Source organism: Plasmodium gonderi, assembly GCF_002157705.1.
Source record: "Plasmodium gonderi DNA, contig: Chr08, whole genome shotgun sequence".
Lineage (NCBI taxonomy): Eukaryota > Apicomplexa > Aconoidasida > Haemosporida > Plasmodiidae > Plasmodium > Plasmodium gonderi.
The window spans coordinates 1253819-1268830 of NW_021628933.1; the positions used below are offsets into that span (position 1 = coordinate 1253819).

The following is a 15012-nucleotide window of genomic DNA, read 5'->3' on the forward strand; positions in this document are numbered from 1 at the left end:
ATGTTTTTTTCGTGTAAAATATTCGCTCTTTTATGCATAACAATTATAAGTGTGAGGTGCCATCACGCAAGGGTTTGTATGAACACCAAAATTGCGTCGAATTTACCTAACAGCAGTGCACGTGTGTTATTAGCACACCGGGAAAGGACGAACCTGAAAAATGACAGAAAACACAAAAATAATAAGTTGCTGATTAGTGAAAAGAAGAAAAACATAGGAAGAGAACATTCGTACTATTTTACTAAGGAAAAAAAAGAAATATTAAATAAAAAGAAGAAAAAAAAATTTGTATTGAATTATTCGAAACTCTGGGCAACAGAAAATGAAAAAAGGAAAAACAAGAAATTACGTTATCCCTTATTTTTTATAAAACATTCTACAACATCATTAAATGAAATAAAGGAAAGTATTAAGGCGTTATTCAATTTAGATTACATAGAAAATAATTACATCTATTCATATATCAAAGCGTTTAAGAGAACACCTCCAATTACAAAATTATACTTAATAAGTACACTTCTGTTAAGTATATGTATACATTTAAATAAGAATGTATATAAGTTAATTTTATTTGATTTTAAAAAGATATTCCATGAATGGCAAGTATGGAGATTACTAACTCCATATTTATATATAGGGAATTTGTACTTACAATATTTTCTAATGTTTAATTATTTACACATATATATGTCTTCCGTAGAAATTGCACATTATAAAAATCCAGAAGATTTGTTAATTTTTATCACCTTTGGGTACTTATCAAACCTTTTATTTACAATCATTGGAAGTATGTACAATGAAAATATAATGAATATGCAAAAATATATCAAAACAATTAGAAATATTATTTTAAAAGGGGCAAATGCTAATCAACAAAAAATCGAAATAAATATAAACAAAGAACACTATAATCATCTTGGTTATGTTTTTTCAACGTACATACTTTACTACTGGAGCAGAATAAATGAAGGCACTCTAATCAACTGCTTTGAATTATTCCTAATTAAGGCTGAATACGTACCTTTTTTTTTTATTATACAAAATGTTTTACTATATAATGAATTTTCTTTTTATGAAGTTGCTTCTATCATGTCAAGTTATTTTTTCTTTACATATGAAAATTATTTCAAGTTGGATTTTATACGACGATTTAATCGTGCACTTTTAAAAAGTCTTCGTGTCTACCCCATGTATGAGACATATAAGGAGGAGTATGAGTAAGGACGTTCGCTATCTTGGCAAAAGGGTGAACATACAAAAGGGAAAGAAGAAAGAAGAGAGGAGAAGAGGCAAGGGAAGAAGAGAAGAACCAGAGGAAAAGCCGTGCCACGGACAGGCAACCTCGTAATGATATTTCTCGCCTTAGGGAGAATACCTGAGTGAGGATATTCCAATGAAACAAAAAATATATTTTTGTCCTTCATTGAATCTGCATGCACATTAGTAGATGCAATCGCTTCTCCCACTCCCAAATTTCAACATGAAGATAAGGGTGGCATGGATTTCATATCAAAGAGGAACCCTAACGAAAGGCAGAGATGTAGTTAGGGTGATGGAGATGTCGAGGCGAAGATATATGAATATTCCAAAAAGGAAGACACTGAAGAGTATGGATATTAGTAGTATTAGAAAGAACGTAGAGCTATGCAAAAAAAAAAATGTGAAATCTAAAAATGTATGGAATAATTATCTATACATACTAATACTGAAATTGTGTAACAAGGAACTTTGTAATTACGTGGATTTTATGATTATATTAAAATTGTTAAGTAAATATATTTGTATAGAAAAAAAAGTACTAAATTTTATTTGTGAAAAATTAGAACATGATATGTATAAATTAACAATAAGAGAATTAAGTCTACTCATATTAATATTAAGAAAAAATAAATTTGATAATTTGTATTATCTTAATTTGATAAGTAAGTCTATACTGATAAAAATGAATAAAAATTTATCCTATAAAGATTTGGCATTGATTACTTTTAGTTTATCAAGAAATATTGACATAACTGAGAAGTTGTATACGGATGAAATTTTTCATTTAAGTATTTTAAAAATTCACAATGATTTGAAGAATATAAATTTTCATTCATTAACCTTATTTTTTTATTCATACAGTCTATACTTTCTGAAAAATTTTGAACATTTCAATTCTTTTTTTTACATGACAAAAAATTTTATACAAATTATCAAAAAAAATATATACCTCTTCAACTCAACCGATTTAATGTTTACCTTTTTGTCTTCTTTTCATATTTATAATTCTTTTAAAAATTCTGTCAAAAATTCGAAATATAACAACACAAGAAATTTGATACTTAGGCAAGAACTTCCTCTTCATTTACAACCATCAAGTAATTCTTTGCAGAAGAAAATACCACTTTCTACATCCCATCGAATAATAGATCATATGATGGATGTACACACTGGTAATGATCATGCACTGAATATCACTTCCTCAAAGTCTGAGCTGTCGAAAATTGACCTGATGGAGAAAGGCATCACTAAGGGGATCCCCAATGTAGGCACATCCACTCCTGGGGAAGGAAAAATCCGTACATCATACTATGGAAAAGACAGTAGTGCAGAAATGGATTTGCCAAAGTTATCAAAGGATACAGATGCAAATGAAACAAGGAACGCACTAACCTGTGAAGAAACTGTAACCGATTTAGTCAACAGAGTTAGGGACGCCATCATGGAAAAATTAAAATGCTTCAAAATAGAAGAAGTTATAAACATGCTATTTGCATCTATTGACAAAAATGTAAGTATTAACAAAAAGTACTTTAATTTTCTGAGTAAAGACAGAATAAATATCGAAAATTATCTCAATGTGTATATCAAAACTGAGTTTAAAAAAAAAAATGAAGATGGAAGAGTTAGTGAACACGAGAATAACATTGATCCTCTTCTCCCCATGGATTACATTTTAAAAATTAATAACAACACTTGTGAAGAGGAAGAATTTATTAACACGCTAATGGAAGAAATAATTTATCGAAATGATTTCCTAAGTGTAAAACAAATAATTTTATTACTCTACTTATTGAAAAGGACGAATAGAACATATATCCAATTTGAAAAAATCATTATGAAACGATTAGTGTGCATAGAAAAGGAGCTGACAAAAAATGAAGTTATGTTCGTGTATCAGTATTTATACATAAGGACGTGTCTATTTCATGATTTAAAAAAATATTCTCTTAAAGTTTATGAACAAAATGGGGAAGAAAAAACTTTTCTCATATATGATAAAAACAGAAATCTGGAAGAAAACGAATTTTATCATGAAACTAACGCTCGAAATGAACATAAAAAAAATAATGATGATACGGATGTGTATTATATGCATGATGATGTACTCTACTTGAAGAAAAAAAGAAAAAGAGATAAAAATAAAATATTTTTGTATGATAATTTTATTTACAAATATCCTGCGCGTGTTAGAAAAAATGAGAAAAGTGATGACATCTTTCCACACGAACAAAATTTGAAATATTTTATAAATTTGAAAAAAACGGCAGATAATTGCAAAACCGTGAACCATTCAATCCCAGTGCATGGTGCAAAATCATCGAATGGAAAATTTCTCATCAAGTCCCAATTACCCCAAGAAATAAATTCATACACGATCAACAAAGAGGTTTCAAATAATGTTGTGGATCAGAAGAATGTTAAATCTCCTGTGTGGGCAAGAGGTACTAGTGACTTAATAACTAATTTTGTTAACTGCAGCAATGTGGCCATCTCGCGTAGTACCAATTGCAGTTCTGAGCAGTGTTCCAATTATGAGCAGTTTTCCAATTCTGAGCAATGTTCCAATTCTGAGAAATGTTCCAACTTTGAAATGGCAGAAGGGAAAGGAGAGACCTGCAGCGCAAATGGTGAATATAAAATCAGGTGCTACAGTCTCTATCTGGATGTTTACAAAATTGTTTGCTTAAAATTAGTGAACTCCATAAGAAATGAAACATTGACAAGTCATAACATCATAAACATTTTGTGCATATATGAGAAGCTAAATGTAAGGGATTTTAGAATTATTAAGCACTTGTACAATTTGGAGAAAGACATTTTGTATTTAAATAATATATATTTAGAAAAACTTATGAACATTATTTTGAAATTTAATTTATATAATATACTAGAATATTTAGGTATACATAAAATACTCCAATTTGTAAATTTTAACTCCCTAGATGAATGCATATCAATTTTGAAACTTCTTGGTTTACTCATTTCGAGAAAGAAGGATGAAACAGGGAGATTTTCGAATTTCTCCTCTACATGCACACAAAATGCTATAAATTATATTTTAAAAAATTTTAAAAAATTAAAAAGTACATACGAGTTGGAGAAAATTCAGATAACTCCTGTCTACAATTCTTTACCTTTGGAATATTTCAAGTTGTTTAAAAATGTGCACTCAGTTGGGACATTGGCAGACTTATGCCGTTCTTCCAGCACTCGTCCAGAGTCAGAGGATGGGATTAGAAACGAGGCAGAAAAAGGTGCAAGAAATAATATGAACTTCAGCGCTCATGTTGTGGGGCAGCAGATTTACGCCCTCCGCAAGGGAGTAAAAAAATACCCTCCCTGGTCAGGAGAAAATGACAGAAATGACAAAAAAGATGAAAGTGTTAGCAATTTTTTTCTACACCACGTAGATGATGTTAATATCAAAGAAGTGGCCGTTGGGTATCCTAATTATGGGCTAGAAAAGATGTCAAGTACGAGTAAAATGAGACATTTGTTCCCAAATGTTAACGGTGTTAAAGGTTATCTTACTGAATATAGAGATATAAAGGATGAAATATTCCAAGACATTTTACTAATATATCATAAAAATGTAGAAATTTACAAAGATATAAATATATCAAATTATTATTTTCCATTAGCTATTAATTTGTTAACGCTAAATGATGTGGATAATATAAGGAATGCCGGTTTGGTAAGAAGTTTAAACACATGTTTAAGTGAATCTGAAAACAATCGTGAGAATAAGCAAATTCAAGAATTGGATAGAAAAAATTTTCTCCTTGTTGATATTTTGTATAACTACGACTTTTATTATTCCATGAATGATGCCTTAGAATGTAAGCTAAAGAAACATAACATTTACGTGTCTTATTATGGTACTCATACGAATAAAGTAAATAAAAAAATTATTAATTATAAAAAGTATACTCTACTGAAATGTGTAAAAAAAATAGGATATAATTATATATGTATTGATGCAAAACGGTATGTAAAAAATAAAAAAAAATGTAAAGACAATAACCTTAATAAATATTATATAAATAATTTAATCCTGGATTTGCTAAAGAGAAAAAAAAAAAATCCTTTCTATTCAAAGAAAAAACGCAGATCAAAAACTGCAACAGTAGTAAGGGGAAAGTACCCCCAATTGCATCCTTTCACGAATAAATGGAGAATATATCGAATGCAAAACTGTAAGTGCATACGACAAAATGTATCCTCCTATGTGGGAAGAAATAAATATATCAGTAAAAAGAAACTCGGGGAGGAAGCTTTGTCTTTCTCTCAACGGATAGATAATAACATTAAGGGAAAAGAAGTGCTACCGAGTGGGAAGAATCATTTGCACAAGTTGCGCAACATGTTCCAGGTTTCCTAATCGCGTATTCATTTGGAACGTTTATCTATTTCATCACTCTCCACAGTTTTGTCACAGGTTCGTTTGCACAACTGTGTGTTCACGGATTTTTTTTTTTTTTTTTTTTTTAAGTTTTATATCGTTCTCAATTTTTGAGTTCTTTGCTGAATTGGAGAGTAACACAACAAGCATTTTTTTCTCATTTGGCATTCTTTATTTTCAACTTTTCCACTTTGGCATTCTTTATTTTCTACTTTTCCACTTTGGCATTCTTTATTTTCTACTTTTCCATTTTGGCATTCTTTATTATCTACTTTTCCATTTTGGCATTCTTTATTATCTACTTTTCCATTTTGGAATTCTCCATTTTCTACTTTTCCATTTTGAAATTCTCTATTTTCTTCTTTTCCATTTTTCTGCTTTTTTTTTTTTTTTTTTTCTGTCATGTCCCCCTTTACACAAACTCACATGAACTCTTGTCACTCAGAAGAGCACATTCCACATGTTTACTAAAAATCGATACAATCTTTTTTTGTATACCTGTTCATATACATAAAAAGGCATTACAGTTTAGGGCGGGGAAAGCAGAATGAGTAGGTCTAGACGAACCAGTGTGACAAGCGAAATGGTTAAAAAAAAAAAAAAAAAAAAACCGAGCGCTTGTTAACAAGGTGTTTAACAAAAATCTAGCCATAATAAGTATGTCAGGATTTTGAAAAAAAAAAAAAAAAAAAAAAAAAAAAGGGGGGGAAACAAGATTAAGGTATAAAAAAAAAAGGTACACCTTAAGCATCAAAGAGGAGACCCCGACAAATGAATTGATCAATGGATGAACAAGCGAACTGACCAACCGACAGTATTGCAACATTCGTTTGATCATTCCCGCGAGAGCTATTTTGCATTCGTGCAGAAATGTAGGAAAAACAACTTTGGAGATTCCAAAAAAAAAAAAAAAAAAAAAAAAAAGTTCATCATTCAGCACGAATTTTGCACACATTCATTCTTTTTTTCTCATCTTCGCTTTCACACCCAAACGTCCATTTTTTAACTTGGAAAGGATGCTATTCACATAGGACATTAAAAAAATAAAAATGTACATAACATCCATTCTGATAATATATAAGCTCTTTTTCAGAAAATGAATTGTAGAAATAGCTTGATATATTTCATAATGTTCACCTTTACCTTTCCCATTGTTCAGATTTAGTTTTGCACTGGAAGTTACATTTCTGCTTGTAGGTCTACGTGTCGGCAGCACCTCACACTGGATGTCATCTCGAATGGCAGAATTATTATTACTTTGATTAATATTACCTGTTCTACAACTTGCTCCGCTGCTGGATCCACTACTGGTTGTGCTACGTGGAGTAGAACCTCCTTTTAAATACAGAAGTGTTTTTAAAATGGTATACTTAACATCAGGCAAATGCGTCGAGTAGACACTTTTGTGTTTCTCTTCTTTGATTTTTTTGATAAACAAGCGAAACTTTGTTATGAATTTTATATAATGCTTATTTAACTTTTTCGAAGAAAGAAGAACTGTTCTTTTCATATATTTTCCTGGTAATGTACTTTTTATTTTATTTTTTCTTTTTAAAATTTCATTAATTTTTTCCATATTAATGAGATAACTTAAACTTTTCTTGTTCGGAGGTTGGGATTCTTGCGTAAAGTTATGGAGAGGCAAAAAAGGGTAAAAGTCTTTGGTAATATATTCACTTAATTCATCATTTAAAATATCTACAAGATTATCTTTCCTTTGATTGCATGGATTTTCAAATAAGGAATTGTTCATTACTCCTTTTGTTTCTTCATTATTGTTTAAATAAAATGAATATTTTTTATTTTTTACTATGTCTTTTTCTTTAATATGAAGATGAATGATTTTTTTAATCAATGTTCTTTCTTTTTTGTTCAAAATGAAATTTCTTTTTTCATAATTTCGCAATACAAACTGTGAACGTGCATAACTGTATGGGGTGCAACGAACACCGCAGTTCATCCTACAAGCAGTGTGACAATTCAATGGCTTATCGTCACTTTTTATTCCCCAACAATAAGCATCACAGTATTCATTTATATCTACTATATGTTTTCTTAACTTTTTGAAGTTTATTATTTTTTTTTTTTTTCTTCTTGTCTCATCTTTTTTCAAATTGCTAAAATTGGAGTAACCATGTTTTCCCTGCATTTGTGGTGATTCAGGAATATGCCATTTTGCATTTGATTGTGACAGCGTTGGTGACTCTACTTTAACCGTTTTGTCAATTTCGTCTTTTTTCCAATTTTGATATTTTTCATTCAGCAAATTGTTCAGTTTCATGGCAAGTAGAAACTTGTGTTTTGTTATGAACAATTCGTTAATCAAATCAATGCACAAAATTTCCAGCATTCTTTAGGAGATCAATTGTTCGTATTTGTGCTTGTGTGTGTGTTAAGGTACGCTAATTTATCGGATTGGTGGAATGCAAAAAATTACGGGTACACTTTTTTTTTTTTTTTTTCTGCTAAGTTTCTCTTATGATTAATTTGCCTCTCTAAGTTTTTTCTCATATGAAATATGTAAGTGGAACATTTATTAAAATTTATTTTTATAAGTATCTGTTGCTCCTGTAGCAGCCACTAGTCTCTCACTAGTGACTCCATGAAATTATAAAGATAAGCAAAACATTGACACCCCTCACCATTTTAAAATGGTTTGGAGGTGTATGAGGAAGATGGAAAATATACAAAAAAAAAAAAAAAAAGGTCGTAAAGCATTAGTTGAATTAAAGAGATTTTTTTTTTTTTTTTTTTTTTTTTTTTTGGAGTAGGAGGGGTGGGTGCATGGAAATGTAGTATATATAAAAAAATAAAGCACGTCAAAATTGGGAAATGTGTTACGGGTTTGCAGAAGTGGAAATTCTTTAAACGTCGCTCTAAGTACTCTGTAAGGAATAGCATATTTTTGTTCCTTCTATGATGAACTAAATGAGAAGAGGACATATGCTTCAAATTTTAGTACAGTGTGGAAATTAAACCGTGCATAAAAAAAAAAAAAAAAAAAAAAAAAGAGGAAGACGATGAGTATAAAAAGGAAGGACAACAATGTAAAAAAAAAAAAAAAATCAATAAATAAAAAATAAAGTAGATAATGAATATAATAAATACGCGAGTAATAAACAATCACGTGAAATAAAAGTAGGTATGTTAAATTGTGAATTAAAAAAAAAAAAAAAAAGAAAAAAAAAAGAATGAAACTTGAAGAATTGTGGATCATCATCGAGAAACAAATAAAATGAAAATTATTAATAAAACTTAAAACTGTTTTTCAGCTGTTCATCTTTTCATCTTTTCACCTTTTCATCTATTCACCTTTTCATCTATTCGCCTTTTCATCTCTTCACCTTTTTTTCCTTTCTGCTTCCCTGTTTTAACTTTTTTTTTTCTTCATCTAACGTTTATGACGTTTTGCATATACGACTGTTCTGTGCTTTTACAAAACTAGTAGATAAAAAAGAACAATCCACACCTAATGTGTTAAATAAAAAAAAAAAAATGATTACATACTCAGAATATTTTGACGAATATGTGAAAGATTTAAATAATTATATTCATAAAATAAAAACATCAATTTATAAGATCCAAAGTTTGAAATTAAGATAAAAAAAAAAAAAAAAAAATTATGTAATAATACATAAAACAACCCAAACATACATAGTTCCACATTTATATACATCTAAAACTACATGTGTTACATTTCTTTGGAAATATATTTCAGATATAGAAGATTTTAATAAAACGCGAGAAGATATTTTTGAAGCTGAAAAATGTGTACAGATATATATATACATATTGACTTACACGTGTATATATGTACTTGTGTGTATAAGCACCCACTTTTTTTTTTTTTTTTTTTTTTTTTTTTATTGCTTCGGTAGTTTGAGTTATACAAAATTAGCACTTCCTATTTAGGAGTTCTGCCCATTCCAACCTTGACAAATTTTTTGACAAGGACTACTGTGACATTACAACATATTTTTTTTCCCTTGATTCTACACGCTGGACTTGTTCACCACTCTCCGTTTATATTTCATTATTACTATTCTTCTATCTTATCATTTGGTTTGTCAGATAAAGCAAATTATAGTAGAGACGAATAGCTTACCAAAAGGGTCGCACAAAATTTTTGATGACGTAAGGAAATTGTTACTCCCTTGAGGAGACAAAAAGGAAAAAAAACAATAATTCAGTTATGTTTTTTTTTTTTTTTTTTTTTTTTTTTTTTGTGCACACCCATGAAATTTTCTTTCCCATCCTGTCCTCTTCTATCCGTTTTTTTTTCACATGATAGATATATAAATACAAAACAGACCTGAAGAAATACAAAAAGTTGTTAGAAAAAATGAGTAGTGATTACTATTCTGACGAAGTTGTATGGCACAAAAAAGGGAGAGAAAAAAAGAAAAGAAATAAAGAGAAAAAATTAATCTCCTGAGTGAACAAATTGACTATGCTTATTTTGTCACAGTACAACTAAATAGTTATTTCATCTCTCCCCCTAATTATACTTTTCCTAGGTTAACAACAGGGAATATGACATTACAAGGAAGTATATCGAGGGTTCAAATTTCCTGAAAGAATCTGAGAGGTATAAAATGAAATCGTAGTAAAGTCAAAATTTGTCCTCTTTTTAGAAGTTTTCATACGCAAGTCAATTTTTCCAATTTTTCCAATTTTTCCAATTTTTCCAGTTTTTCCAATTTTTCCAATTTTTCCAATTTTTCAAAAATTTAGGAGAGCCCAAGATGTGGAAGACATGGGTTAAATATAAATTTTATCTCATCGTTATTGGATATACCTTCACCTCGTCCATTTCTCCCAATATCTGTTTAAACCCTTTTTCCCCTGCCCCTTCAGGATATACAATAATGAGTGAACTCACGTCTCAGAGAAGTGCCATCCTGAGAACGAAACTTTATGTAATATGGAGAAAAAAAAAAAAAAAAAAACAGTGTTCACATTGCAAATAAATAAAACATGTACATGGGGTTATATAATATATAAAATGGGACTGTGTTTCACATTATATTTCTTTGACGGATTTTATTTTCCATATGTTTGGATGTTCACGTTTTGTATATCTATTTTTTTTTTATTTTATTTTTTCCTTTCGTAGGCTGGTGAAACTCGTGAGGAACAGAATAGAGCAAAAAGGATGTTATTAAGTATATACCATAACAAGGTTCTATTTAAATGTGTATTGATTTTAATAATAATATTATTGGCCATAGCAAACATTGGAGTTATAATTTACAAAATTAAATGACTGGATAGACTTTATATATATCATATATTCAGTTGCACTATGTTTCGCAGCTCCGTTTTGTCATCCAAATTCCGATTCAAGTTTCGATTTTTCCTTTTTCCTTTCGTATCAAAATCAGCTCTAATGATTTACAAAATTTGACAAGATATAAATTCGTAATTCGGAAATTATACATATACTATATGTATGCTATGCTTAGTATGATGATGATACGACAATCGATTAGCAAATTCTTTTTGTGTTTGACAAGTTGATAATAATTCATATTTACTATTTGATTTGTTTTTTTATACACATATAATTGATCCACAATTGTACATGCATAAACATATATGCACAATCAATTTTAAAAGTAGTTTTTTTGCAAAAATGATAATTAAAAAAAAAAAAAAAAAAAAAAAATTTTTTAGTATGTGGTGTGTATGTATGTACATGCAAACACACATTATACATACGGTTTGTGTGTGTAACTTGATAAAAAAAAAAAAAAAGAAAACTCTCTTACAAATTATATATTAAATGTTTTGGTCACAATTCTTCATCTTTGATATATTTCGAGTTCTTTTTTTTTGATTCACCCAATGACATGTCGTCCTTGAGTACTCCGTTTTGTACATCTTTATTTTCTCCAAACTCATTTTCATTCATTTCGTTTTTGTCATTGTGTATGGTCTCTGTTTCCTTATTTCCATTCTTAGTTTCTTTTTTTTTTTTTTCTTCCTCTTCTTTTAAAAATGACTGAACGCTGTCGTGGTATCTAAAAGATCAGAGGTAATCATGCAAATGGCATGTTACATTATAGTGTTTAGGTGTGTGTGTGTATGTGACAAATTTTATGCTGGTTTAACAGTTAAATAGAACTGGTAGCTCGGTAGACGTGTAAATGGGCTCGGATCAACACGTGAATTTTGCTACTCGTCTTTTTTTTTTTTTTTTTCTTACTTTTCCTTCATGTCCCACCAGACTTGCATGTTCGGATTTTTATCCCTCGAGGATAACAATCGGCTCCAAATTTGTTTCTGCTTCTTTTTCAAAGTAACAACGACCTTTCCAACGGACGCAAAATTGTATTTTGTCTCCTACATGGATTTATATATACAAACAAAAGGAACAATATGGTGAATGTGCGCAAGTTGGTAAACACACAGGATTCTTGACTTAAAAATTTTGAGTGTATACATACACACAATTACACACATGCCAACATGGCACCATTCTACGAGGACAGTTTTTCCTTTTTAAATTTTACCGATTCGATTATGTCATGAAGCAAAGTAAGATCAACGATGTATTTTTTGGTCACTGAATTGCTGTCGTTACTCATGGCAGAAAAGGAAAAAATGTTTTTTTTAGAAATCACTTGTTCGTCTTTCACTTTTAGGGCACCTGAACAGGGAAAAAAAAAAAAAAAAAAAAAAAAAAAAAAAACTAACATGTTGCACTTAAAATAGCTGTTTACTTCGTAAAACTTCACAAAACATGGCCTTTTCTCCTGTACAAGCAAGGTGATTAAAGCGAAAAAAAAAAAAAAAAAAAAAAAAAACCTGGAGAGCTCCATCTGTGCGAAAATTTAATATTCAGGAAAATATGTTCTGGTGATTGGGCCCATTGAAATGATGCATTTACCCTGTTAAAAGAATAAGATTTTATGACATGAACTTTATGAAGAAACACTTGGTGTAACATCATTTTATTAGGCAGTATTTAGTGAAATGAAATTTATGCATTTCGCTACGCTCCCTTTTAAAGTCGCATAATTGTCACATCTTTAGCTTTTAACGTGTCTATTTTTTTAATGGAGTAGGAAACAGTTATCAGTTGATCTAGTTTCTGCTTCATGGAATTTACGGTCATTTTGACGTCATTGCTGAAGTCTTTTTCTTCAAAAGGAAGCGGTGAGAGTAAAATAAGGAAAACAAAAAAAAAAAAAAAAAAAAAAGGGTAAATTTCATTTTTCTAAACTCGCATAAAGTTACAAATGTGTGTATTTAACATGAAAATGTATATCCGTATACCCATTCAAGGGAATGCATAAATTCCTCGCAGGGGATACATTTGCTTCTCCCCTCATTGCTTCTCCTCCCATTGCTTCTCCCCTCATTGCTTTTCCTCTCATTGCTTTTCCTCTCATTGCTTTTCCTCTCATTGCTTGTCCATTCTTTCCTTTTTGCTGCTTTTTTAAGCACTTCTAACCACTAACCTTGTTTTATTGACTGGTTAATCAGATAATTTGTCACGTTGAACCAGCATTTTTCTATACCATCAATTATGTCTCTTAGAGGTGGAAAAAATATAGGGGAGAAATGAAAATGAATTTTCGTTTACACTTGTGTGCAAGTACATGTTTGTGTTTTTATGTTGTTATGTTCATTTGAGAGGCATAGGTAATATAAGATTATAACATATAATCTCTTGTGTGGAATTTTTATGATGAACTAAGATTTGGTTTTTAGAATAAGGCTCCTACTTACTCCTTAGTTACATGATAATTTTTATTAGCCTCGAAAAAGGATGTTGCTAGTTGCTCATTTTGAAAGTTTAGTTTTGATAAGACAACATTTTGCAAAATCAAGGTGTAAATAAAAAAAAAACAAAAAAAAAGCATTTTTATCATAAAAAAAAAAAAAAAAAGAAAAAAAAAAAAAAGAATTACACTTTAATAGGAAAATTGGTAACAATATTACAGAGGAAAGATTAGAAAAATTAATTTGAAAATTCTAAAAAAAAAAAAAAAAAATAGATATGATGGAAAAGTGTATTCTTAAATCTTATAAGCTGATTTTTTTTTTTTTTTTCTAAACTTTCTTACGTTAGGGAGAGAACAATACCTATGTATGCAGCACATATGCTATCCGTGTATGAACGAGTATAATATATATATTATCATTATCATTATCACATGTATAGCCAAATATATATATGCACATGTATAGAAAATTTCGTAGAGGGGTGAAGCTATCGCGCAAGGTCTTGCAGAAGTCCATAGGATAATGTACCTCCCATTCATAATTTAATAATGTTGAAAAAAGATAAATAATACCTATTAAAATAAAGTAAACAGTGTATACAATTGTGACAGTTTTTTATATATGTAAACAGTACATATATAACCTATGCATTTACGAACATCTTAGAGTAAAAAAAAAAAAAAAAAAAAAAAAAAAAAAAAAAAAAATTAAAAAAAAAAAAAAAAAAAAAAAAAAAAAAGCCCACGTACACAAACAGGTTTGCATTATCGGTGTACTTTAGGTATGTTTATTATCTGCACCCTTTGAGGTTTACAATGGTTAACACAACTGGGAGAGTGAAAAGTATGTATCAAAAAAGTGATATGCCTATATGCACATAAGTGTATACATATAATAAGCCCCCACATGATACCATGCTGTTCCTAGCGTGGATGAAAAAAAAAAAAAAAAAAAAAAAAAAAAAAAGTTGAAAATTTAACCTTAAACGAACCTTTAAACATCCCTTTTCCCCGATTTTACCGTTGTTGCATTAGCTATTTTTCTGTTTATCAGTTTAGTTCTTTATCTCCTTACTTGCTTATCTAATTTGCTATTTTTTTTTTTTTTTTTTTGGCCAATCCTTTCAAGGAAGACAATTGATATACATTACCCCTTTCAGAAAGGCCTTCTAGTGTAACTTGGTGTGGTAATATTAAAAGTGAAGATATACACGGAAGGATGAGAAATTACACGAATATTGCGTGTAATTATAACGGTAAAGTGGGAAAGCAATCCAGTGATAAAAGTAAATAAGCCCCCTATTTCATTTTTGTGCTACTTTTCCCCAAGACCCTTTCTTATTCATTCTTCGAACCATATGGTTGCATGCAGCAAAGGTGTGTTCAAGTGATTTCTTTTTCTATTTTTAATTATTGGATAGTTTGACTATGGAAACGTTTGTGAAATAATGGTCACATAAGAACATCCGAAAAAAGGCACATGCAAGCACTGTGTGTGTAGGTGTGTAGGAAGGATGGATGTACATATATGTAGGTATATACACACATATATGTATATATATACATGTACATATGTACATAGGTGTGATAATTTTCCCCAGGTCTCGTTAAGAG

At 29.8% G+C, this 15012-nt stretch overlaps 4 protein-coding genes across 5 annotated transcripts; 2 read left to right on the forward strand and 2 right to left on the reverse strand.

Moving 5' to 3' along the window:
- On the forward strand, positions 1 to 5644 carry PGO_082460 (the record flags this gene model as incomplete). Of its 2 annotated transcripts, XM_028687468.1 has the most annotated exons (2): positions 1 to 1217; positions 1492 to 5644. In XM_028687468.1, 2 exons carry the CDS (start codon positions 1 to 3, stop codon positions 5642 to 5644), a joined length of 5370 nt encoding a protein of 1789 aa, XP_028543269.1. The 2 variants fall into 2 exon arrangements, with proteins under 2 accessions (XP_028543269.1, XP_028543270.1); XM_028687469.1 differs by lacking the exon at positions 1 to 1217 and having other exon boundaries at positions 1448 to 5644.
- Positions 5645 to 6620: 976 nt separating this feature from the next.
- Positions 6621 to 8015, reverse strand: PGO_082480 (hypothetical protein; the record flags this gene model as incomplete). Its single annotated transcript, XM_028687470.1, has 1 exon — positions 6621 to 8015. The coding sequence occupies one exon, from the start codon at positions 8013 to 8015 to the stop codon at positions 6621 to 6623; it is 1395 nt and encodes a 464-aa protein (XP_028543271.1).
- Positions 8016 to 9160: 1145 nt separating this feature from the next.
- On the forward strand, positions 9161 to 10931 carry PGO_082490 (hypothetical protein, conserved; the record flags this gene model as incomplete). Its single annotated transcript, XM_028687471.1, has 8 exons — positions 9161 to 9251; positions 9384 to 9436; positions 9737 to 9799; positions 9957 to 10037; positions 10183 to 10253; positions 10400 to 10425; positions 10523 to 10584; positions 10782 to 10931. The coding sequence occupies 8 exons, from the start codon at positions 9161 to 9163 to the stop codon at positions 10929 to 10931; spliced, it is 597 nt and encodes a 198-aa protein (XP_028543272.1).
- A 528-nt stretch (positions 10932 to 11459) lies between these two features.
- Positions 11460 to 13536, reverse strand: PGO_082500 (co-chaperone p23; the record flags this gene model as incomplete). The annotated part of the gene is made up of 7 exons (XM_028687472.1): positions 11460 to 11688; positions 11874 to 12010; positions 12181 to 12317; positions 12476 to 12558; positions 12712 to 12811; positions 13132 to 13205; positions 13403 to 13536. 7 exons carry the CDS (start codon positions 13534 to 13536, stop codon positions 11460 to 11462), a joined length of 894 nt encoding a protein of 297 aa, XP_028543273.1.
- Positions 13537 to 15012: the final 1476 nt, after the last annotated feature.